The sequence below is a fragment of the Carettochelys insculpta genome, chromosome 6 (genome assembly GCF_033958435.1).
Source record: "Carettochelys insculpta isolate YL-2023 chromosome 6, ASM3395843v1, whole genome shotgun sequence".
NCBI classification, from domain to species: domain Eukaryota; kingdom Metazoa; phylum Chordata; order Testudines; family Carettochelyidae; genus Carettochelys; species Carettochelys insculpta.
Window position 1 is genome coordinate 117,102,453 of NC_134142.1, and position 23,349 is coordinate 117,125,801.

Below are 23,349 nucleotides of genomic sequence, written 5' to 3' on the forward strand. Positions count from 1 at the left end.
GAACTGGATTAGTCCAGCCTCTTCTCTGGTCAGCCGGCTCCCCCTCTTCTTCCTCGCAGTACATGCAGACTCCAGGACTGCATCTGCGTTATGCCATAGCATCAGTGTATGGTGCAGCCCACTCCATAAGGCTCCCTGCAATGACTGGAAGTCCCTTTGGCTAGCAAAGGGCTATCATACAGCTGCTCCTTTCCCTTCTCCTGTGTGCATCTGGGGAAAGGGGTATGTGGTCAGAACAGCTGTGCATTCCTGGGTTCCCAGCTGTCTCAGCCCCTGGGGGCTCTATGAAATCAAGGCAGTCTGCTGTGATTCATGCCAGAGAAGTGAGCGGCTGCACAGCCAGCCAAGCGAGTCTGAAAGCAAAGCTGGAGGACTGCCACTGGTGTGTGTTAGAGCCCAACAGATCCGTCCAGGGTCTGGTCTCCCCTACAGTTACAGCACTGGGCTTGGGTTACACCGAAGGGTGACTGTATCTGGATGTAGAGACAGGCCCTGGAAGGAGACATGCTTGCACGAGAACCCATTTCTAGAGAAAGCAGGGAGAGAAACAGGCTGAAATCTGACTTCTCATTTTTGAGTACACAGACTGAAATCCAACTCGTTCCTGGAATGAAACTGGACAAGCTAATGAGAAACACAAATCATGACCTCTTACAGCTGCCTGAGGCAACGGTTCTAGCAACAGTACCTGAGGCAACGGTTCTAGCTAGACAGGGAACAAAGGAGTCCAGGTACAGACAGGCACAAATCTGTTGGATTTATCAAGGGAAGTTGCTGCTTATGAGAACTTTGTACACAGGATGTTGTGTCATAATACCAGAGACCGTGCTCAGATGCACTCGGCATAAATCACAGTGCCCTCTCCCTTCTGAGTCAGAATCATAGCGTAGGAAGAGACCTCAGGAGACTATCAAGTCCCCCTCCGCACCTTAAAAGCAGGACCAATCCTGACCAGTGTTCACTCTAACTTTTTTCACCTACGAGCATCATCTGTAAGTCATGTGCACCGAGGCCTGTGTGGCTGTGCACAGTGAGGAGACACACATGCTGATGGCTGTGGGTGCTCTGCTAATCAGCTGAATCTCTCCTGGGTGGCCACGCAAGTGATCAGCTTACAGGAAATGCTAATTCCCAACAATCAAAACAAAAAAGCAGTCAAGGCGCACTTTGAAGACTAACAAAATAATTTATTAGGTGATGAGCTTTCGTGGGACAGACCCACTTCTTCAGATCACAGCCATAGCAGAACAGACTCAATAGTTAAGGCACGGAGAACGAAACATAGTAATCAAGGTTGACAAATCAGAAGAAAAATTACCAAGGTGAGCAACTCAGAGAGTAGAGGGGCGGGGTGGGGGGAGTCAAGAATTAGATTGGCTTTACTCCCCCCGCCACCCCTCTAGTCTCTGATTTGCTCACCTTGATAATTTTTTTTTCTGATTTGTCAGCCTTGATCACTATTTTGGTTCTCTGTGCCTTAAATATTGAGTCTGTTCTGGTATAGCAATGGTCTGAAGAAGTGGGTCTGTCCCAGGAAAGCTTGCCTAATAAATTATATTGTTAGTCTTTAAAGTGCTACTTTACTGCTTTTTTGTTTTGATAGTGTATAGACTAGCACGGCTTTCTCTCTGTTACTAATTTCCAACTAATTAAACCCAGCCAAGGCTTTATCAAGCCAGGTCTTAAAAACCTCTAAGGATGGAGATTCTACCACCTTCCTAATAACCCACTCCAGTGCTTCACCACTCTCTAGTGAAAAAGTTTTTTCTAATATCCAAACTAGATGTTCCCCACTGCAACTTGAGACCATTGCTCTTTATTCTGTCACCTGTCACCACTGAGAACAGCCTTTCTGCATCATCCTTGGAACCCCTCTTCAGGTCGTTGAAGGCTGCTGTCAAATCCCCCCTCACTCATCTCTTCTAAATAAACCCAAATCCCTCAGCCTCGCCTCCTGAGTCATGTGCTCCAGCTCATAATCATTTTTGTTGCCCTCTATTGGACTGTCTCCAATGCTTCTGTAACCCACACACCTAGGTATGATTAACCATCCCTTGTAGTGGCACCTAGACCACTCAATGGGAGAAAGAATAAATGTCCTCTACAGCCTAAGCTGAGAGCCAGCTGACCTTTAGCTCCAGCTGTAGAGGCACCTGCATAAGCTCCAGAGGTCTGGTGGAATCCACTGACCTGCCTATTCAGCTATTCTTGGTGGTGGATTGAAGGTTCTTTCACGTGCATTAAGAGCCCTGAGGGTTCCTTGCCCTCCTCAGGTTTTCATATGCTTGATCATCCTTTCAGGTGAATGAGACTAGGCTGGATTCTCCTCGGAGTAGACTCCAGCCGAGATATATTTCTGGCTATCTGGGCAACTCCAGCCTTCTTTATCATCAGGAAGTCAAGATAGATCTTCAGTGGTTGTTCATTGGGGAAGCTGTGAAGATGTAGCTGATCATAGGGTACAACAAGAAGTCCTGTGGCACCTCACAGGCTAACAGATGCAAGCATCTGATGAAGTGGGTCTTTGCCCACGAATGCTTATGCTCCAAAATATGTTAGTCTGTAAGGTGCCACAGGACTTCTTCTTGTTCTCGAAGATAGAGACTAACACGGCCACCTCTCTGATACTGATCATAGGGTTTGAACCTCTGCAGCTAAATCAGTCAACCCACCACAGTAATTAATCCTATATCAACCTTCTCTAGTTCCCTCTTGAGGAGATATTTTTCTCTTTTTTAACTTCTTGCATATGCTTGTTTTCACCCCTTTGTGGAGCCTCTCTTCTGACAAGTGACTCCCCCTGAGCTGCACACAGATCGGAATTCTGTGAGCTGGGACTAAGGCACAAATCTCTGGCTGGAACAGATCAAATTGTTTTCAGATGTTATGAAACAGATCGCGCCTATCAGCCTGCAAAAGACATGGGCCTTGGCATGGGTTACCTATTAGGTCAGCCACAGCACTGGCAGTTCCCAGAGTGCATAATCAACCCCACTTTGGTTGCAATTTATGCCAAAGACTTTCATCCCCAGCGTGAGGAGTTGGGGGACATTATACCTGGCGAGTGAGGGTATTTTCATGTGAACTGTAACTTACGCTGGAGTAGAAGAAATGCAAAGTCCAAGCAGCAATGTTCCCCCTAATCTTTTCCATCCACGTGGATTTTTCCATCCATGTGTAGAATACATTGTTACACACACTGGGGCATGTGCGATAGTGCACCATCAGTAGACACAAAGAACCTCGCTGGGGGCACTCTGCTAATTAGCTGGGCAGCATTTGAATCTCACCTTAGCACCTGCACAAGCACACACGTTACAGGGAACACTGCCCAGGAATTAGCACACACCTTATAAAGCAACCCTCCTTTTGCTTTCACCTTACGTGGGCCACTGCTGGCCACAAAGGAGCCCTGGACCTGCTGAAGAAGCACAGAAGATGCATAGGGGGTGCCCAGGGTGCCACATGCACCCCCAGCAATCCCCCAACCCTGCACTCACTGTCAGCACTGCGCTGCCTCTGACTAGAGCAGGGGCAGTCCCAGCACTCCCCCAGAGTGGTGTGGCCTGAGAGGAAGCTTGTGGTACTCTCAGAACTTGCTGCTCCAGAAGAGGCTGGTGCTGCCATGCACTTACTGGAAGCAGCATGGGTGGGCGTGGAGCAGGGGAAGAGAGAGGGCAGGGTGTGGGTAGAGAACGGGGAGAGGGGTGGGCAGAGGCACATGGCCAATACCCCCTCGCTCCAGAATCCACTCACTGGTTGCCTCTGTGAAGAAGTGGTGCTGACAATAGGCTCCCCAGGGAGTTCTCCAGGCAGCGAGAAGGCTGCAAAGGGGACAGCTTCTGGAGGAAGATCCAGAAGTGGAGGTAGCTGCATCACCCTCCAGAGCTCCTCCTTAGACCTGACCAGGTTGTCTGATGCATTCATGGGGAGGACTCTGGACACTGAAGCGTCGTTTTACCGAAACTCAAATGGAGTGAGTTTGCCACACTAGCTGCCAGCCTCTAGCCACGTGTCTGACACAGGAGTCTGCAAACTGCGGCTCCAGAGCCGCATGCAACTCTTTAATAGGGTGAAAATCTGTCCCATTTTAGCTGGGACAGACCCTTATTTTAGCTCCCCGCAGGGCATCTCTACTTTTTAAAAAAACAGCCTAATTACCAGGTATGTTGCAAAGCAGGGACCTGAATTTTAAAGAGCCAGCTTCTTAAGCAGCGGGGACTGTCTGTTTAAAGAGCCAGCTGCAGGAGGGATGTAGGCTCTGTAAGCAGATTTTTTAAACAAGCAGTTATCAGAAGGCCCCCGGGGTGATGGAAGTGGAAGAAGGGCAGAACAAGGCTGCGTGGCTGCTGTGCACTCAGCCTCCTCTGACTTTCTTGGGAAGTCTCAGCAGTGTCTCACAAATTGGTCTCCCTGCCCCCATTGCTGGCAAGTAATAGGATTAGGATAGGGAGGGCAGGGCCCCATGGCAGAGAATGGGGAGCAGCCACTCACAGGAAAGGGGGTGTGAGCTGCTGGCGGGGTTGCGCTTAGCTTGGTAGCTGACAGGCAGCGAAAACAGGGCCCAGGCCAGAGGTTAGATGGGAGGTCAGGGGTTTGGAGGAGTCCCATGAAGGGTGAGGGATGGGGCTCAGGAAGGAGGGGACAAGGAAGGTGAATCAGGGAGGTGGGCTGATAGGGCTGGATTAATTCTTCTGAGGGCCCGGGCTTTTAGATTTTGTGGGGCCCCCTAGGATCTGGGGTGAGCACAAAAATCCTGGGTTCAGAATATGGAGTGGGGGGTGCTCCAGGCTGGGCCAGAAGGCTGAGGCGTGAGATGGGGTGCGGGTGCTCCAGCTAGGAGTGCACGCTCTGAGTTAGAGCCTGGGATGAAAGGTTTGGGGTGCAGCAGGAGGGAGCTCCAGGCTGGGGCCCAGCGGTTTGGAGTGTGGGAGGGGGCTCAGCCTGACCCACTGACAGATGGGGACAAAGGGGTAAGTGTTTAGGACCCAAGGCAATTTAAAATGGCCTGGAAGTCCCAGACTCTTTTAAATAGCTCAGACAGTTGTGGCAGGTTGATCTCCCTCTTTGGGGAGGCAACCTCCCCCATCCTCCATTCTTTTTGCCTGTGCCTTCCCTCAAAGACCCCAGAGCCACAGTCCCCACCCACCCCTTCCGAGAGGAGGTGGAAAAAGGTGAGATGAAGGGAGAAATAAGGTAGAGAGTTTGGCGGCTCCACTTTGTGTAGGTGTTAATGGTTTAGAAGGGAAAAAAAATCTTTTTACAACATAATTCTTTAGGGGTTTTGTAGCTATTTGAAAATGATCAATTTTTTATTTTTAAATCCTGTTACTTTACTATTTGATGCATGGCAAATTAAAAACTGGAAGAACTTTACCACAGATTCTGTTTATTTGACTTTTCAATTAGAGTTGGATTTCCAGATAAGTGAGTTCCATCCAGTTTTAGCATTTGTTTGGGGAGGGCTATTTCAATCATTAGGCTGCAGCCCTTTTCTTAATCTGGCCTTGTCCTGGGGAATGAAGGAGCTAGCTAGGACAAGCCCACATGGGAGTGGGGGAGAGCCTCAGAGAGGTAGCTCTGTTAGTCCGTATCTTCACAAAACCAAAAAACACTCCTGTAGCACCTTCAAACACTAACAATATTATTTATTAGATTATGAGCTTTTGTGGTTCAGACCCTCTTCTTGGAAGGGGTGGCTCATAGGCACCAACTAGGAAAAAACAGGCACCATGTGGCCTGGCCATCTCTGGTGTAGAGTGGGGCAGCTGGGCCTACTGGTTAGATGGGAGTTAAGTCACTATTTGGGACAGAGAAACCCATGATGGGGAATTTCAGTGGGAGACAGTGAGGGGCAGCATCAGGACAAGGGGTGAGGATTTCCAAGCCTTTCAGTGCTGTACCTCTTATGGGGACTTACAAGTTACAAACCCTGAAAATCCTGTTGACAGAGTGAGGTATTAGAATGTAGGTCTGTTGCATACAGACTGGTGGCAGGTTGGGAGGTTTGTCAATGGGCTTGGCATAGTGTGTATGTCTATGAAAAGGTATGCTGTGCTGTACTGAACTATATTGAAAGGTATCAGGTATGGACTAATATGGTGCTTCACTCTGAAAGCTAAGGGTTTATCTATTGTAAACCCACTGACTCCAGTGAAATTAAATGGAAAAATGCAAAAATATCAAATGGCTTACACCTTTTTCCACCTCCAAAACCCAGCCCCAGGGCTCTTCCCCACTTCCAGCCTCCTATCCTGACTCCTGCCCTCCTGCATACACACCCAGTCCTATCAAAACAAAAAGCAGTCAAGTAGCACTTTAAAGACTAGCAAAATAGTTTATTAGGTGAGCTTTCGTGGGACAGACCCACACCCAGCCCTGTTTTCCAGCAGCTCACTCAAATACCCAAGCCCTCCCACACATATCTCCAGCCTCCTGTATCTCTGTCTCATACTACCAGCCCACATGCTGGAGAACAGCAAGATGAGGACAGGGCAGGCACTTTTACAGAGCAATAACTTCTCAATTATAGATATATTTTTTATTATTTACCTATTTTTGTTATAATACAGGATAACTTTTAAATGGGTGCTCAGTCAGCTTAATGAACAACATGAAGTCCTGTCTCACCTTATAGACTAACAAATATTTTGGAGCATAACTATGTTGTCTGGCATTCACATGCTTTGTGGCTCTTGAATTATTGATTTTTTTACCAAATTGGAAAAAAAATGCTCTCTTTGCTATTTTGGTTGCCAACCCTTGTTCTGGTGAAATCAGAGCCCAGCCAGTTCCTGCTGGGCTCTCATCCGCCCTGGTCTAGTTCCCTCTCATATGTGCTCTGCTGTTCCTAACACAGCATCTGTTCCCACCCATGCTTGCCAAATGGTGCTTTCCCTGGAGCCCTTTCTGCCCAGTCAACTTGAGTGTTGTTCCACTTCTGCATTAGGCCCTTATCAACCCAGCCAGCGGGTATTTCCTAGGCCGTACAGCAGCCTAGTGAGGGATGAGCCTAAATGATAAGGCTCCACCCACAAAAGTCACAGAGAGGTAGTCCAACAAAATTAAACAGCAGGAACTGAACACTTTAAAGACTAACAAATGATTTATTCAGCAATGAGCTTTCATGGGACAGACCCACTTCATCAGACCAATCTCATTTCCAGTACAGACTGATATTTATAAGTGGAAAGTCACACGGAAGTCAGTTCATCTGAAGTTCCTCTGGCCTGGTGCAAACAGCCAACCGAGGAAGGGAGGGCTGGAGAGTCACACCAGAGAATGGAGAGACCCACTTCAGCCCTCAGCTGCAGGCCCCCATCACAAAGGGGCTGAAATTGGATATTGACACTGAGTAGCACCTTGGCTGGCCAGGAGCAGTCAGTGTGACCAGTCACAGGCAGGGCTGGACTCTCCCTCCCAGGAGCACCTTGCTTTGGGCTGCTGTCACCCAGTCCCACTGCTGCTGCTCTCCCCTTGCCAGGCACTCCCAGGCTGCTCCCCCTTTACTGATCCTCCTTCCCTCTGCCAGATGGGCTTCCCCCAGCCTGTACCCCATGGAGACAGACCCAGCTCCTCCATCCTGTCCCTGCAGCTCCCCACGCCTGTACCCCAGGGGGACAGATCCAGCTCCCCAGCCAGTATCCCTCAGCAACAGCTCCAGCTCCCTCAGCCTGGGCCCCACATGGACATATCCAGCTCCCCCCACCCTGAGCCCCACAGTGCCAGATCCAGCTCCCCCCAGCCGGAGCCCCTCAGCAACAGATCCAGCTCCCCCTCCCTAGCCCCACAGGGACAAATCCAGCTCCCCCTAGCCCGTGTCCCATGTCGGGCTGTAAAATCCCGTCGTAGTTGGTTAACCCGCTAAAAGGCAGGTTGAACCAATTAACCAATTCAGGGGGACCAGGATTGCTCCGGCCGGGCTGGAACAAACCCCCGCCCCTGAACGGGCCCCAGTAACTTTCGATTCTCCACCGGCCGCCCCGCCCGCCTGGCGCCCTCGCTCTGCTCCTGGCCCCGCCCCGCCAGAACATCTGGAGCCCTCGCGCTGCTCCCGGCCCCGCCCCGCCGGCACATCTGGAGCCCTCGCGCTGCTCCCGGCCCTGCCCCGCCCCGCCCGTTTATCTAGCAGCCCCCTGCCGGCCGCGCCGAGCTGAGCTGAGCTTGCAGCGAGCCGCGCTATGGAGGCCGATCTGCGGGCGGTGAGCATCGACGTGCAACCCCAGAGGGGCGGCCCGAAGGGCCCGGACCGCCCGCCTCCGCCGTACCCCGGCCCGCCGCCGGCCTGCCCGGCCGCGCAGCCCCGCGACTTCGTGGTCTGGTCCTTCTTCAACACCCTCTTCTTCAACGTCTGCTGCCTCGGCTTCCTGGCGCTGCTTTTCTCCATCAAGGTGGGCCGCGGGCTGGACTGGGGGGGAGCGAGCGGGAGGCAGTGCCCGGCCCGGGGAGCCGCTGGAAGCGCCCCCCAGCTGCGCGGCCGGGATGGGCTCCGCTCCCCGGGGCTGGGGGTGGCGGGCAGGGCTAGTCGCTAAGCTGCCCCGGCTGCCAAAGGCTGGAGACCGGAGAGCAGCTGCGTCCCTCTTCTGCCTGCCGCTTTGCCCTGCTTGCAGTGTTTCGCCATCCCGGCCCAGCCGCGTGTGCCGCGGCACGTCTCCTCCCAGCCTGCCGGCTTCCCTGGAGCGGCTCCTTCGCTCCGCTGGGACGGGGGTTGCGTCCCTTCGCCTCGCTGGGGAGCGCGGCGCGGAGCGGGGACATGGCCCCGGGGGAGCTCTGCAAATAGGAACCGGGGCTGGTCGCTGCTTTGATCGCGTTGGAGGGTGTTGGTAGTTCCCCCCGAGTCCGGGTTGTGTTGCCGTCTTGTAACGTGCAGCGTTTAATTCTGTTTTTTTTTCTTTTTAATAACTCCACTTTGCTCTGGGATCCTGTGATCTGAAGGGTGAGTGACTTAGGGGGTTGGTGTGAAAACTTACTGTTTCCCTTAATTCTCCAGTGGGGGTTGCCTTTGGCCGTGATTACTTTACTAGTGCCCGGAAAAGGGTCACCATTTGCGCGCAGAACTTGGTCCCTGAATGCTTCCCGCCGGCCACTTTTTCTTAAAACTGATAGCACCTACATGCTTCTGAAAATCCCCCTAGTTGCTGCAGTCTTCCTCAAAGACAACATTTCTACAGTTAACTTGCCTAAACCTGGAACCCCAGTGTGGGGTGATGGGCACCACATGAATGCCGAAAGCGAGTTATGCCCTCAAACCTCGTTACATTAAAATAAAACAAACCGGCAGTAGTGTAGCACTTAAAGACTAACAAAATAATTTATTAGGTAATGAGCTTTCCTGGGATAGATCCACTTCCTAGTCTTTAAAGTACTACATAACTGCTGGTTTGTTTAGTTAGCATATGAGCTAACTCGGCCGTCTCTCTGTTACTACTTTAAAATAGTTCATGGTGGGGGTTTTAATTTGTCTTTCTGTTTCAGAGCCTTTAGGCTGCCTCAGCTTCATAGTTTTGCTGGTTCGTTTCTCAAGGCATCCATGTATCTAAATAGTTGTACATGGTTGTAGCATTTAACATGTGATGTGAAACTTTTTCCCCCTCCACTCCCATACATTTTATAATTGCAAATGAAGTAATCCACCATCTTGCAAACCAAGAAGCATACACTTTGCTCTGTTCTTACTTAAATGTTAACTTTTCAACTGAATTGTTTATATTTCTAATTGCGTATTTTATTTCCAATCCACCTTTTAGGGGAGCTGTATGTTTTGTTCTGCTGCTCTTTGGGAGTGTTCTTTATTCTGATAAGTTCCTTGTTTTTTACAGCTAAAATCACAGGTTTATCTCAATGAATTATCCTGTTACTACTTTGCATTGGGGACGTAATGTCACTTTCACCTTGTTTGCCTCTTGGTGAGACTCCTGTGCACCTCCTCTCCTAACTCTGAAGAAGTGGTTTTACCCACAAAAGGTCATTAACTGATAAACAAATCTGTTAGTCCTGTAGAAGCTTAAAGACTGCACTGTGTGGGTGGGTGGGTTGTAAAATCGGTGAGAGCGAATTCATGTTCTTTACTCAGTGGTAGACACACAGTTTCTTAGCGTCGAGGGCACAGGCTAGACTCAAATGTGAAGTGGAGCATTATTGTTCATGCTGTGACAACTGCTTTGCCATCTGAGGTATTTGTGTCTAAATGCCAGTGGCCCTTTTGTGTGGGGAAGCATTTTAAACTGAAGGAGGTAAGAGGAGTCTCCCACCCCATGCTCAGTTTTCCTTTCCTATTTACTAAGAAGTGCTAATCTACATGGTGTGACGCTAAAGGTGTGAAGTTAATGCATGCAAGTCTCAGTGCTGTGGCCATTAAATTCAGAAGCACAGTGAGCCGTGGTTTTGACAGAAGTCTGGTCACCCACAGGAAATTGCAGGAGCCCCCCCCATACCCCATCCCATCTTGAGTGTTCTTTAAAGTCTTGTGTATTCCAGATATAAACTGCATTTTACTTTACGCCCGGGGAGGAGGAGGGACGCTGTAACTCTTAAGGACTGTGTACACTCAGTTGCAAGGTGATGCTCTCTATAACCAATGTCTGTACAATGGTGGCAGCCATGTGCTGTTAAAACTGACCAATGGAGATGTTTTTTGGCACTTTAATCTAAAAGATTCATCTGTAATCTATCTGTTCATTGACCACGCTTTATATGCTTTACCTTCTCCTGAGTATGCACTGCTAGGAATATTTCACTTTACGCATAGGGCACAGTTTCTTACGCTACGAATCCGAGGGCAGTATTCTAAAATCAGAGCTTCCACATTGCATTATTGTGCAATAGCTATATTGCTTTTAAAGGCATGTGGTTCTAGAATAAAGTAGCATGTCCCAGGCTTATAAATCTCCAGTAACAGAATGCAATTCCGAGAGACTGGGAAGTAGGGTCTCTGTAACCCAATATACCGTGGTGGGAATTCAGGAATTGTTGGATGAAATTCTGTGCTGCAGGAAGCTGGACTGCACAATAACTGGAGCCCTATCAAATTTATGGTGCATTTTGGGCAGTGAGTAGATCAAGCCCTGAGACGCCCAGACTCCAGGGAAAGGTGGGGGTCCAAGAAGTCATTGCAGAGACTGATGTATCTAGAGGCCTGAGAACCCCAAACACAATTCAAAGGGGGGAAGGGGATACAATGCTTAACTCTAGTCATGATGGACCCTTCCCTTCTATGTACTTACAGCTGAACAGGTAGATGGCCCAGAGGCCATAGATGGCAGGAGTATGTCCCCACCCTTGGCAGGAAGCTGGGGAGAGGAGGGCTAGGTCTGGCAGGTGGGTGGTTTGGGATTACAGATGAACTCAGGTTTCAAGTGAGGGGGATTTGTGCGGGGATGACAGTAATTTAACCTCCTTAAAAACAGATTCTGGGGGAACAATGGGAGTCCCACTGGTTCAAAATTCACTGGGGCCAGGCGACGAGCTGGTGCTGCCTGCCAGTGCTAACACCACCTCTTTGAAACAGGAAGGTAACAGTCCTACAAAGGCTTCTAGTGTTTGTAAACATGCTAATACCTGGACAGAAGGAGACAGCACTACAAAGAATCTGTTTTGGCAGGTGCGGGGTTGTACATTTCTGTCCCAAAGCCTTGAAGTACCTGAACTGGAACACTTGACTGGGGAAAGAGGGAAGCCTGCATTTAAAGGTGCACTTTGGTACCTGGAGAGAGTGAAAACAGCAATACATACACACGAACCTGAGTGCCAAATTTGACCAAAGGGCGAGATATGAAAACCCAACTTGGAAACATAGGGAATGTGTGGGGGCTGCACATGTGACCACAGGCATTCCCCCCTCCCCCCCCCCCCCGTCACCCTGCCCTTGCCGTGAGCACTGCTTCTGATGGGTAGGGGGTGTTTCCATCCCTTTCCTACTGTGGACCATAAGTGCTACTCCAGGGGGGGGAACTGCCCCCCCATCACCATAAAAGCAGCAGAGCACTTCTGTGGGAGGAGGTGGGCATGGGAACTGGCTGGTTGCCTTCTCTCCCCCCCCCACCTTTGCCTAACCGGTTGCCTCTGCTTGGACACATTACTTGGTCATTGGTTTGCTGGTAACCGTCTGCCTTTTTGTACAACATGGAGCTCAGTACATAGGAATTCCTGCTGATGGTGAAAACTTGAAAATATGTAACATGAGTATTTTTTTGGGAAGGTGGGGGAAATCTTTTTTTAATATGTTGGGAACAGGTGCAAAAGAACCCATGAGCGTGCAGCCTCCCTAACCTAATATCTGTAAACAGGCTTAGAGCTGGGTACAGCAGAGAAGGCATAACACACCAACATTGCTGGGTGGAAGGGGAAGCTGAGTCACGGCCTTATGGCATTGGTGGCTAAAGGCCAAGACAGCTACATTTTGCAAGACACTGATATTTGTGTGCTCCGGGATCCACTCTGCCCCAACTTGCTTTCAGGCACTCATATGACAGGAACCTGGAACTTCAGGGAAACTCCTGTGAATGATGGCACAGGGTTTGCTGACACTAGGTGGTTGTGTAACCAAAGCCAAACAATTTCTGGATGCTCGGTCTTCACACAGGGCACTGGCCAACTCTTTAGTAGTGATCTCCAGGAGGAGGTGTTGCACATCCCTCCCTATACTTTATGAAACTTGGCTTATGAATATGCATAACTTGATATTAGGCAAAATATATCATATGACACTAGAAAAGTTACAATTTGCTAAAGTGTATCATTCTTCTACGTGAAGTTAGAAACATGAAGTGGTGCCTCTGTCTGTGGGACATTACTGGTACTCTGGAAGCATAATGGTTAGGTACTCAAGGAAACAGCCTACACATAGTTTTGTTTCTTCTGTAACCCCAAACTGTGGTTGGTCCTAGACACATGTGACTATGCCACACACTGCTTGAATCCCTCTTAAATCTGGTATTTTTCCAGGGGCCTGTGGAGATTTAACAAAGGGCTCCTTCCCTGGAGAACACTTACTTTCTAGTCCTTAAATAATCAGCCTCTTTTCAACTGGCTTTTGAAATTGCCTCCCCACTTAGAGGATACACAAAGAACTCTAAAAGTTGTAGACCCAGGCCAGAGAGAGAACAAATCTAGCCTGAAAGATTTTACCTGAACCAAGGACAAAGGGTGAGGAACATTGGAACAATTGTGTCCCAGGATTAGCTGGTGTGTGGGGTTTGTTTTGGCAGAGTAACTTACTTTGATATGTCTGTTTCCAACTAAAATCACTTAAATTCTAGTTTTTCTGCTTGAAAATAGTGTTTTTATTAAGTACTGGGCTTAATAAATAAACTGTTATGCATATCTCCATCATTGTTAAAAGGGGCTGACCTTATGCGCGTTCTCTGTGTGATCCTATCGTACAGAATAAGGATTTTGTTTAGTGTTTTGGCCCTCCAAGGGGCTGTGCTCCTTGGCCTTGTAGCTGAGCTCTTGCTTTGCTAGAGCCTGTTCCCCAACCAAGGCACAGAGTTGGAGGAGGACCAGAGCTGCTGGCCCAACCAGACAGTGTGGGGTGGCCCAGAGGGCAGGTAGGTAGGCTTAATGGCATGAGCAGCACATGGTGACAGTCCCCAGGGAGAGCCCTGTGATGGAACCCACCCCTGGAAAGTCAGATGCCAAGAGTGTTTAGGAATGGCTCTAGCAGCACTGGCTAGCTGGAGCAGATGTTCCAAGCTGGTGAGCGCTCAATTTCCACGAAAGTCTGGGAGCAGCAAATGCTCAGCAGTTCTGAACAGCAGATCTGAGTTGCTTTCACACTTCACTTCACTTTCTTTCTCTTTCGTTTCTCTAGGCCAGAGATTGTAAAGTCCTTGGTGACACCAACAAAGCAGGAAGCTACGGCAAGACTGCCAAGTGTCTGAACATCATAGCCCTAACGCTGGGTGTCTCGATGACAGTCGCATTCATCATCTGGCATGCCACTATGTAGTGGAACAGAAGATCCAGACCAGGAGCAACCAACCCACCACTCAATCCTTCTAGTCTGGATGAGCTCACCAAGTTATCTCCCTTATGCTCCTCTGCTCACCTTTATCCTGCTGTTGAAATTTGTTACTTGTGCTCAGCTACTGAGTAGATGAAGGAGCCATGCTCTCCTGATGATCTGTGTCTGGAACCCAGCAGTTCTGTGTGCGATTTGGGGAATCTGTACTCTGACGTCCTCCACGTACAACCTCCGCTGCTCTACTGATCCCCTTCCAAAGTGTCACCATCCAAGTCTTACGCTCACAGGGTGAAGGGCTTGCTATAGAGGTGGAGGGGTTTCCTATTGCTCTGTTTTCCCTGCCCCATGCCAGAAGCAGGCTGTGGCTTCCAAAGTCTTCTGAGACCCTGCTGTTGTTGGGGAGGGTCAATTTTCTACTTGTGATTCTTTGGATTCTTCTCTTCACAGGATTATTTTTGTAGCGCTCTTTGCTGCAGAAATGTGACAAGTGTATGGGGTGGGGGGAAAATATTTTTCAAAATTTTTTTTCTTGTAAATGTTTTTGTTTGTACTTTTTCAAAAGAACTCCCAGAACTGAGAGCTCTGATCACAGTATCCTAAGACTGGGAGAGAACTTAAAATATCCAGTCCCCAGTGTTTCCATCCCAGGGTTGCACAGGGAGATTTTAGCAAACCAGCAAAATGCCTGGACCATTACAGCTTCTTGCTACAAGCAGCCACACTAACAGGCCATAGATGGACCTATGCAGCAGACTCAGCATGACCAATTCAGGTGGGGAGAGGGGGGTTAGGGTGTCACAGAAAGGGCAATTTGACCCTCATGTCCTTCCTGACAAGATCACTGTTGAAATTGCTGAGCTATGCAGTTAGAAAACAGGAAGTTGTCACTGTGCCCTTAAGGATGTCAGGGCCTCCAGGCATATAAACTCTGGAGAGGGTTGGGGAAAGACTGTGCCACACCTGGTTAACTGATCCAAAGGCTACCTCCTGCCTAACCTTTTAAAACAGCTTAACAAGTTGTCATTGAGGTGTGATTGTAATACTAGCAAATAAATAGGGGTAGTTGGCCTTTTCAGTAACTGTCCCGCTGGACACATCTTGTGGTTCCCGCTGGTTGACAGAAAATTGCCAAAGTTGGGTGTGGGCCTCACGTGATACAGTAGCAGTCTTTCTATGGGCAGTCATTGAAAGTTGGGGGTGTTTTCCTAACTTCTGTGGATACACCTACGTGCTTGAGACTATCAAGGGCAGCTTTGAACAAGAGCACTCTTGTGTTGTCCTATCGGTCAGTTGGCTGCGCATGTCTCCCTTAAGTGCTTTCTGGATGCCACCTTGCACAGGGTCAAGTCACTGAGAGCTTTGAGTTGAAAGAACCTGGGAAAACAGACAACAGTCCACTTTTAATCTGGTAGCAGCTGGCTTTTGGGAACATCAGTGCTCCTGGTGGTGCTGATTTTGGGAGCAGCAAGGATGTGGGAAGCATGGAAGAAGAGACCAGTAGAGCTTGTTTAGACTCGAGGAAGCATGTTGTCTTTCCTTTCTTGTAGTATTTCTTTTTCACAGGTCCCAAAGGCGAGGTACCGCGAAGGATGAAACACAAAGACAAACATAAAGACAGCAGGGGACCAACAGTTCTGAAGGCCCTGAGTTTATTATTCCCACAGCTTTTATAACCAAGTGAGAGCACATTATTATGAGAAAAGCAATCAGCTATAATTCAACTAGCTCAGCACATCTATCTCTAGTAAAAGCACATCGTTCCTCCCAGTCCTTGAACATGAACTCTTAGAAAACACCTGGTTCAAGCAACACAGCTCCCCCGTGGCTTGCCTCCAAGAAAGCAAATGTCTTGTTTGCAAAACATGTTATGTTGCTTCAGACGCCAAGAGTCCAGCTGGGCCTGGGAGGCAGGTAGGAGGGAAAGGCAAAACTCCTTCACTTTCTATGTGTAACCGTTGTTTCCATTGTCCTTACTGCCCACTTGAAGCTCTGATCTTCAATAAATATAGCCTTATTTTCACTCCCCACGTACTTCAGCACTGTGGTGTTCAGCAGAGTAGACCATGAGCTGAAATAATTGAGGCTCATGTGTCCTTTCACCTTGGGGACAGCAGCCCTGCCCACAAGGAGCACTGAGGGTCAGTCTACAAGCACAGGTATTTGAAATAGCTGACATTATTTGAAACAACTACCCTAGCCCGTCTATGTGAAGCAGTTGCTGTTTGGACATTCGAAATAGTGGTTGACTGACTTGGAAATTGGTAGATGTCCTTTCACAAGGAATGGCACCTATTTCACAATAAACCACAGTGCAATATCATCAGCCTGCAGCTCAGGAGCCACATGTGGCTTTTTAAGGAGTCATCTGTGGCTCTGGATGTTGCCACCATTGACTCCTCTTGCAGCTCCCTGCCCTGCTGCAGCTGAAGTAGTGGGACTAAATGTAATTGGTTTAATGGCTGGCAGGGCAGCAGGAGCACTCTGGCTGTTAAGCCAATTAAATTGACTTCCATTATTTCAGTGCAGCAGGGCAGGGCAAGGGAGGAGGAGGGCTGGTCTGGTAGTCTTGAAGACTCTGACTCTACGATGCTGTTGAGATAGACGAATAGGGACAGAAAAGGAATTTCCCCATTAGTAGGTGCCCAGGCTTCCTTCACGAGGCAAGTGAGAAATACTGTACTGCAGGGTACATCCTTAAGAGCCTGTGGCCAAGAAGAAATTGTATCTAGGGGAGGATGGCTAATTACAGGTAACAGCTCAGATCAGAGAGTTAGCTCTGTTAGTTGTAGCCGTGCTGGAGGAAGACAGTGTCAGAAACAGGACCGTGAATCAGAGGGAGAGTTAACCTGATTCAATGAGGTAGTTCTTCTGTTTCTAAATGTCCTTTTTCGCAGGCTGGGACGAGGGGCCAGATGCACAGCAACAGCAAGCAGCGGTGACAGGTTTGTAGACATTTTGGTGGTGCATAGAATGCCTGGACCATGCACCCCTCCTCCATTCAAATACCCCTTGCCCCCTCCACCCCCTTTGTGGGAAGAGGGTTGCCCAGTATTGCAGGGGGTTATGTATTCATGCAAGTGGGGGGGGTGTGTGGAAATTTTATGAATTTGCATGTGTGCCAATTAGATTTTAAAAACGGAATCCACTCCAACCGTGCTATGTCTACACTAGCATTCTAGGTCAAAGTAGCCTATTTCGAAGTAAGAATATCAGTCGGCTACTTCGACACATATCATCTGCACATCCTCTGGGGGTGGTGCAGTTGACGTTCAATGTCGAAGTGGCGAGGGGGAATGTCGAAAGGAGCCGCCCTGGAAGGAAATGCGGAGCATCCCCACACAAGTGCTTGCTGTCAGAAATAAGGGGCCAGCAAAGCCTGCAGAGGGGTCACAGGCTGGACTAGCCCTGTGGGGCAAAAGTAAGCCACTCCCTTAAAGGGCCCCTGCCACACACACTTCGGCCTGCACAGCACAAGGTCCGCAGAGCCCACAACCAATTGCAGACCCCATGCATGCAGCATGGACGCACAGCAGCAGTCAGAAGACCTGGGCTAAGGGCTGCTGCACACATTGACCGTAGAGCCCCGCAGGGACTGGACAGAGCATCTCTCAACCCCTCAACTGATGGCCGCCGTGGAGGACCCTACTATTTTGGTGTAGTGGGATGCGGATTGTCTACATGCCCTATGTCTTAGGGCACTATTCCCATCTTTGGGTAGGGAAAACAATTTCGATGTCTCACCGCCTAATGTTGATTTCAACATCGAAATAGCACATGGTGCGTGTAGATGCGCCACGTGCTGTTTTGACGAGCCACCTACCTCAAAGTAGCTGGCTAGTTTAGATGCACCCCAAATGACTTAATGTGTTTATAGTGAATGCTGGAATGGAATGCAGTTAAGATTCTCCCTTTTGGGGTCCAGGAACCTTTAGTTTGCTAATTGTAGGGCTACAGAGACACAAGGGGCGAGGGAATATCTTTTACCAGACCAAACTTTTGAGGTACAGAGAGCTCAGTTTTAGGAGCAGATCCCAGCTTTCATCTAGGACAGCTTGTCTCAAAGCAGGGCACTTAAGGTCCTGAAGACAGTTAAAACCCCATGAACATACATACAATCAACAGCTGTGGTTGCGCAAGTGAAATTTGCCTGCTTATTTTGATAGTAACCATGCTACATGTCAGTCCTGTTAAACTACAGTACCAGCTTGTGGTCATGTGTGTTGGTGCTTATTTAGCCCTCTTAGGAAGGGCCTGTCTACAGGGGATGGTCAAATAAACATGCACGTAGCTGAAGTCAACATACCTTAATTTAGGCTTCCATGCCTGCTTCACTAAGGCAGGTGGACAGAAGCCTGTGCTGGTGCCAACTTTCCTTACTCCACAGGGGGAGGAGGAGTGCTGTGGTTGATTGGGGCTCTTTGTAAATTTGATTTAGCACATCACCATTAGGCATGCTAAATTGAACGCCAGACGATTGACCACTGCAGGGTCAAGCTAGATGTGCCCTTTGTTTCCTTATTAGATGGCACTATCAAAACAGAACAATAGCAAATCAAGGATGTTGCTTGTTTACACGCTGGCCCCAACAAGCAATGTTATACAAATGATCATTAGGCCAATGTGCTGTATTATTACAAAGGGCCATCAACTGCAGTAACTTTGCTAAATAAAACCTGCAGTCTCTGTACATAGCTCAGTGGCTTTTCCCCCTCAGCCTGTTGATTGCCAAGGAGATTTTGGAAATGGTTCAGCCAGTCTTGAGTCTTTCCAAGGGTGGTTCCCACTGTTCCAGATGTACCTGGAGATGAGCATCTTTCCCTAAAGCCCTGGCACTATCAGAGGGGAAATTTTCTTTTCATCCTTGGCAGCAGGGGCCATTCCCCTCAGTGTTTCCAGCAAGCTGACTTGAAGGCTTACATCTCCCTGTTTGTTACCTGTGGGAAGGGGTTGCCCTAACTGAGGAATGGGGCTTTCTAAGGGGTTAAGTAGCCATGGGGCAAAGACATAACATATGGAAAGAAAATAACCTACTTAGAAACCTGGCCTTTCCCTTATGCATCTTTCATCCAGTCTTGGCCTGTGTCCTGTGTTCCCTGGACAGCCTCTGGGTTGGGGTACAGCCTGCTGCTAGCCTAGATATCTGCAGTTTGTTCCCATTGCTTGGCTTGTGAGGCAGAAACACAAGGCTGTAAGGGAACACAGGAGACCATGAAGTCCAGCACCTTGCAATGAGCAGGCCCAAGTACACCTAGCCCATCCAGGACTGGTATTCCTCCAGCTTGTGCTTAAATCTCCAGTGACGGGACTCTGGAGCTTAACTACCCTGACAGATGTGTAAAGCCTTTTTTAATAGCAAATGCTCCCTGGCCGAAGATTAAGCCTGTTGCCTCGTTTCCTGCCTTCAGTGGACAGGACTGTAGAGGGGACAAGTGATCCCCCACACCCTCAGCTACAGATGCTGGGGGGATGCCCCAAGCTGCCTAGTGGGGGTGGCCAGCAGGGCCAGGCGTCACCTGCCGGAAGAAGAGGCGCAATATAGAAAGTGGAAGCGTAAAAGGCCAACCTTGCTGCTCAGTTGCAGTAGGAGTGGCTGGAGGCAAAAGACACTTCAGCCCCACAGCTAGAGGAAAGCCCCTGTTGTCCTAAGGATCAGTCCCACCTGCTGGAGGGCATTGACACCGGGCAGCTGTTGCCAAAGCCTCGGTGGTGCATCTGGAAGAGCCAGAAGACTACCTGTGGTTTCATGTACGTTGGAGGAGTGTGGTGGAAGAAACCCATAGGAGCCAAGGGGTAGTCTGGTGGCTGGTGCACCTCAGTCCAGGTCAGCATGACTATCCCGCTGCTGCTAGGGCCCTGGGTTGGGATGCAGTGGAGCTGGGTGGGCCTGCATCCTTGAGTGGCAGTAGTCCCCCTCCGTTGGCCTGGAGACCTGTGCTACATCACTCAACCCCTCAACTGAGCCAGTAGATGGCAGCCATGTTCACCCCGTCCTGTATGGACGCCAGGGAGCCCAAACTGCTCTGGAACTGGCTCTGTCCAACTGGGGGAGCAGAACCATGGGGACAAACACCCCACCCTGCTGGGGTTTAGAGACGCTGACTCTTGTCCTCTTTGTCTGTGGGACTAGGGTCGAGATGAGTGATTGCCTGGTCCTGTCTGGAGCCCAGGGAGATTTCTCTGTGCTCCTGTCAGGTGTCAGGGTCGGGCGTTTGGGGACTGATTCCCCTGCCCTGCTGGAAAGGGGCAAACACTCACTCCCTCTCTCTCTCTCTCTCTCTTTCTCTCTCTCTATATATATATTACTAATTCTCCTTTTGTAGGACAGATCCAGGAATAGGGTGGAGAGGAGATGGGCCATGCCCCAATCCCCAGCCACAGATGCCAAGGGTGTCCACTAGCCCTACAGGGACTAATTGCTATCCTGTTTATAACAGCCATGGGCATATATTAAGACTTTTCAAGTCCTTGTGTCCCCTGTCTTCCTTTCTCAAGACTAATCAGACAGCATTGTTTTAAAAAAAGACCTTTCCTCCTCGGTTTTGTGAACCTTTCTTCGTCGTCATTGCTCTCCTAGCCTTGATCCTGTTTGTCCACACCTTTCTAAAAACTCCCCAGCAGAAGCCCCACCAGTGCTGAGGAGAACAGGGCAGTTCCCTGCCATATATTCCATAAGCCACTCCAGTTAATACAGCCCAGAAGGATATGAGCCTTTTTCACAACTGTGTTGCGTTAATTAATTCATCTCAGAGTGGTGGCCATGTTCGTCTGTAGCTTCACAAAAAACAGGTACCTTAAAGACTAATAATTTCATGGGTAAGACCCACTTTGTTAGACTTGGAGCAGATAATGGGAATCCAGGGCTTGTGGATCAGGGAGGGCGAGAAGGAAGGAGGAAAGCAACGGGGGCGGGGGAATCACCTGTCACACTAATAGGACCCAAGGCAGAAGTAAATTAAGTGGTATGGGAGCCATTTCTGAGACTATCAAATATGGGGAAATTGCCCTTGTAATATGTAAGCTACTTCATGATAGGCTCAAGAGAACCACAGACTCAACACTAGAATTGGATGGGACCCGCCTCTCCTGAGACCTGGTGCTGTGTCCATGTGGGTAGTAGGCATGCAGAGCCAGCTCTTCCCCTAGATTTCTGCCAGGATTCATACCAGAATGGGGCCAGCAGCAGCCTTTCGGCACTGTGGGAGGGAAAAGATGGGAGCTGCTTCCAGTCACAGAGGAGGGGATGAGAGGAATGTCCTGGCCCTTTGGCCCATGTCTTTGTAGAGGTCATCTCTTCTTTTCCCTTGCCATCCCCACCCTCCTCTGCACACAGCTGGAAGTGGCTTGCTGACACCTCCAGGCTCCTGCTAGTGGCCATGTAGCTGCCTCCTGTCCTGTCCAGCTACAGGGTGGGCAGGAAGGGGTTAAGCCCTAAGACTGCACTGTGCACCAAGGAAACTGACTGCGGTGACTTCAGTGACTCTGGACAGAGAGGTGGCTCAGTATGGGAGGGTGCATAGGGAACAGAGCAGACTCATGCTTCCTGGGAGCAGAACCCAGGACAGGGGACTGTGGGGGGCAATAAGCAATGTTTCTCATAATCTTTTCCATCCATGTGTGGAATAAATGTTGAGCACTGAAGCATGTGTGGATGCGTACCACCAGTCAGCACAGAAAACCTAGTGCGGAGGCTCTGCTAATCAGCTGGGCGGTGTTTGAATTTTTCCTGTGTGGCACCCCAAGCGAACAGCTTACAGGGCAGCACTGGTGCTCAGGCCCTGCCCAGGGGTGCTATGGAGCCTGCAGGTTTGGGATGTGAAAGGCTGAAAGTTACCCTCCCAGTCTCCCACAACTCCAGCGCTTAGCTGAGGGGTGGGAGAGGCTTCCCTGTGCCAGTGCCAGACAGGGCTCTGGTCCATATAGATCTCAGCACCTTCTGCCCAATGCCCTGAGCTAGAGGCTCCTTGGCTTTCCCATAGTGCCTGCCCAGCCAGAGGCAGTGGGGGGAGGCAGGAGCCTGCAGGTGAGCTGAGTGCTCCCACCCGGGACTGGTTCTTGGTGCTGGGAGCAGAACAAGCCCCGTCGGTGGGAATATGGAGGAACATCGGAGCTGGGGGACAAAGGGGCAGAGTGGGGATGGGGGACAGGGAGAAGGGAAGCATGTGAAGGGCTGATGGGGGGGCATTAGAGGTGACACATAACTGGCCGCTGCCTGGCGTCTACCCACACTCCCTAGCCGCTGCATGCAGCCGATGCCGACTGGATACAGGACTGGTGGAGAGGAGGAGATCTGCTGGCTGAGAGCCAGCGTGCAGCAGGGTGTGTGCTGATAGAGCATCAGGGGGAGCTGCCGGCCCTTCATGCTGCTGCTTCGCCCTGTCAGCAGCCTTGCACGCCTGTCTCCATCATCAGCCAATGGAGCCTCTCACTGACTGCTGGTGGGAGGGCCGCTGGTGTGCAGGGGTCGGGCCAGCCACAGGGCACACCGGTGCTGATGTGGGGGAGACAGAAAATACAGCACAATTTGCCTGTTTTTAAGAAAAAAATCGAGACCGCCGCAGGAGGCATTAAAAAGGGGGCCGTGCCTTTAAAAAACGACACCTGGTCATGCTACTTCTACAGGGCTTTCATTCCAGGGTAGGCCCAGGGCTCAAAGGCACTGAAGTCCCACCAAGTTTGGTGCCTACATAGTTTTGAGGACCTAGGCTGGGTTTGTAAAGCTGGCTTTGTTAAGGCCTCTCCCTAGCCCGGTTAACAGCTCTCAATTTCCAAGCACTTTGCCTTTCTCCCCTGGTTCTTTTGTGAAACCCCTCACTGGGGGGGAGGATTACCTGCATTTTAGAACAGTTAACAAAGGGTAATGCACACTGCAGAAAGTCACACAAAGGCATTGGGGAAATGCAATACCCTCAGGGAAGTTATTGACCTTCTAGTGCCGGCGAAGAAAGAGCCCTTTCAATGAGCAGGGCAGTTCTTTCATTGCCCTGTACACATATATCACTGGGTCTCCCTCTTCCTGCTCTGTCCCTGCTGGGGTGTAAGACAATAGTGGTACCCACACAGTCTTGTATGGTCCATAGCCCTTTGCAGCACTCAGGTGCTGCAGCACGGTCATTCAAAGCCAAGTTCTGGACTTGGTGCCGTGAGATGCAGGGAGGGAGGGAGGGAGGCCTGAGCCCACGAGGCTATAAAAAACGCTCACTTCTCAGGGAGGGCAGGTTTGCAAACCCAAGTATGCTTCTCTCAGCCCTGACCAGGCATTTCTGATAACCACAGCAAGGCGAGGGCTGTAATTTCCCTGTTTTATATATAGAGGGAGATGGAGCCGTGCCTCCGACAGAGACTATAAAAAGGGCCTGCCCTGCCTTGGCTGCCTTTAAAGGCTGATA

At 49.9% G+C, this 23,349-nt stretch overlaps 1 protein-coding gene across 1 annotated transcript; it reads left to right on the forward strand.

Moving 5' to 3' along the window:
- The first annotated feature begins 8,111 nt into the window (after positions 1-8,111).
- On the forward strand, positions 8,112-15,990 carry LOC142014806 (interferon-induced transmembrane protein 1-like). Its single transcript, XM_074997953.1, has 2 exons — positions 8,112-8,390; positions 13,811-15,990. The coding sequence occupies exons 1-2, from the start codon at positions 8,181-8,183 to the stop codon at positions 13,946-13,948; spliced, it is 348 nt and encodes a 115-aa protein (XP_074854054.1). The 5' UTR covers positions 8,112-8,180; the 3' UTR covers positions 13,949-15,990.
- The last annotated feature ends 7,359 nt before the right edge of the window (positions 15,991-23,349 follow it).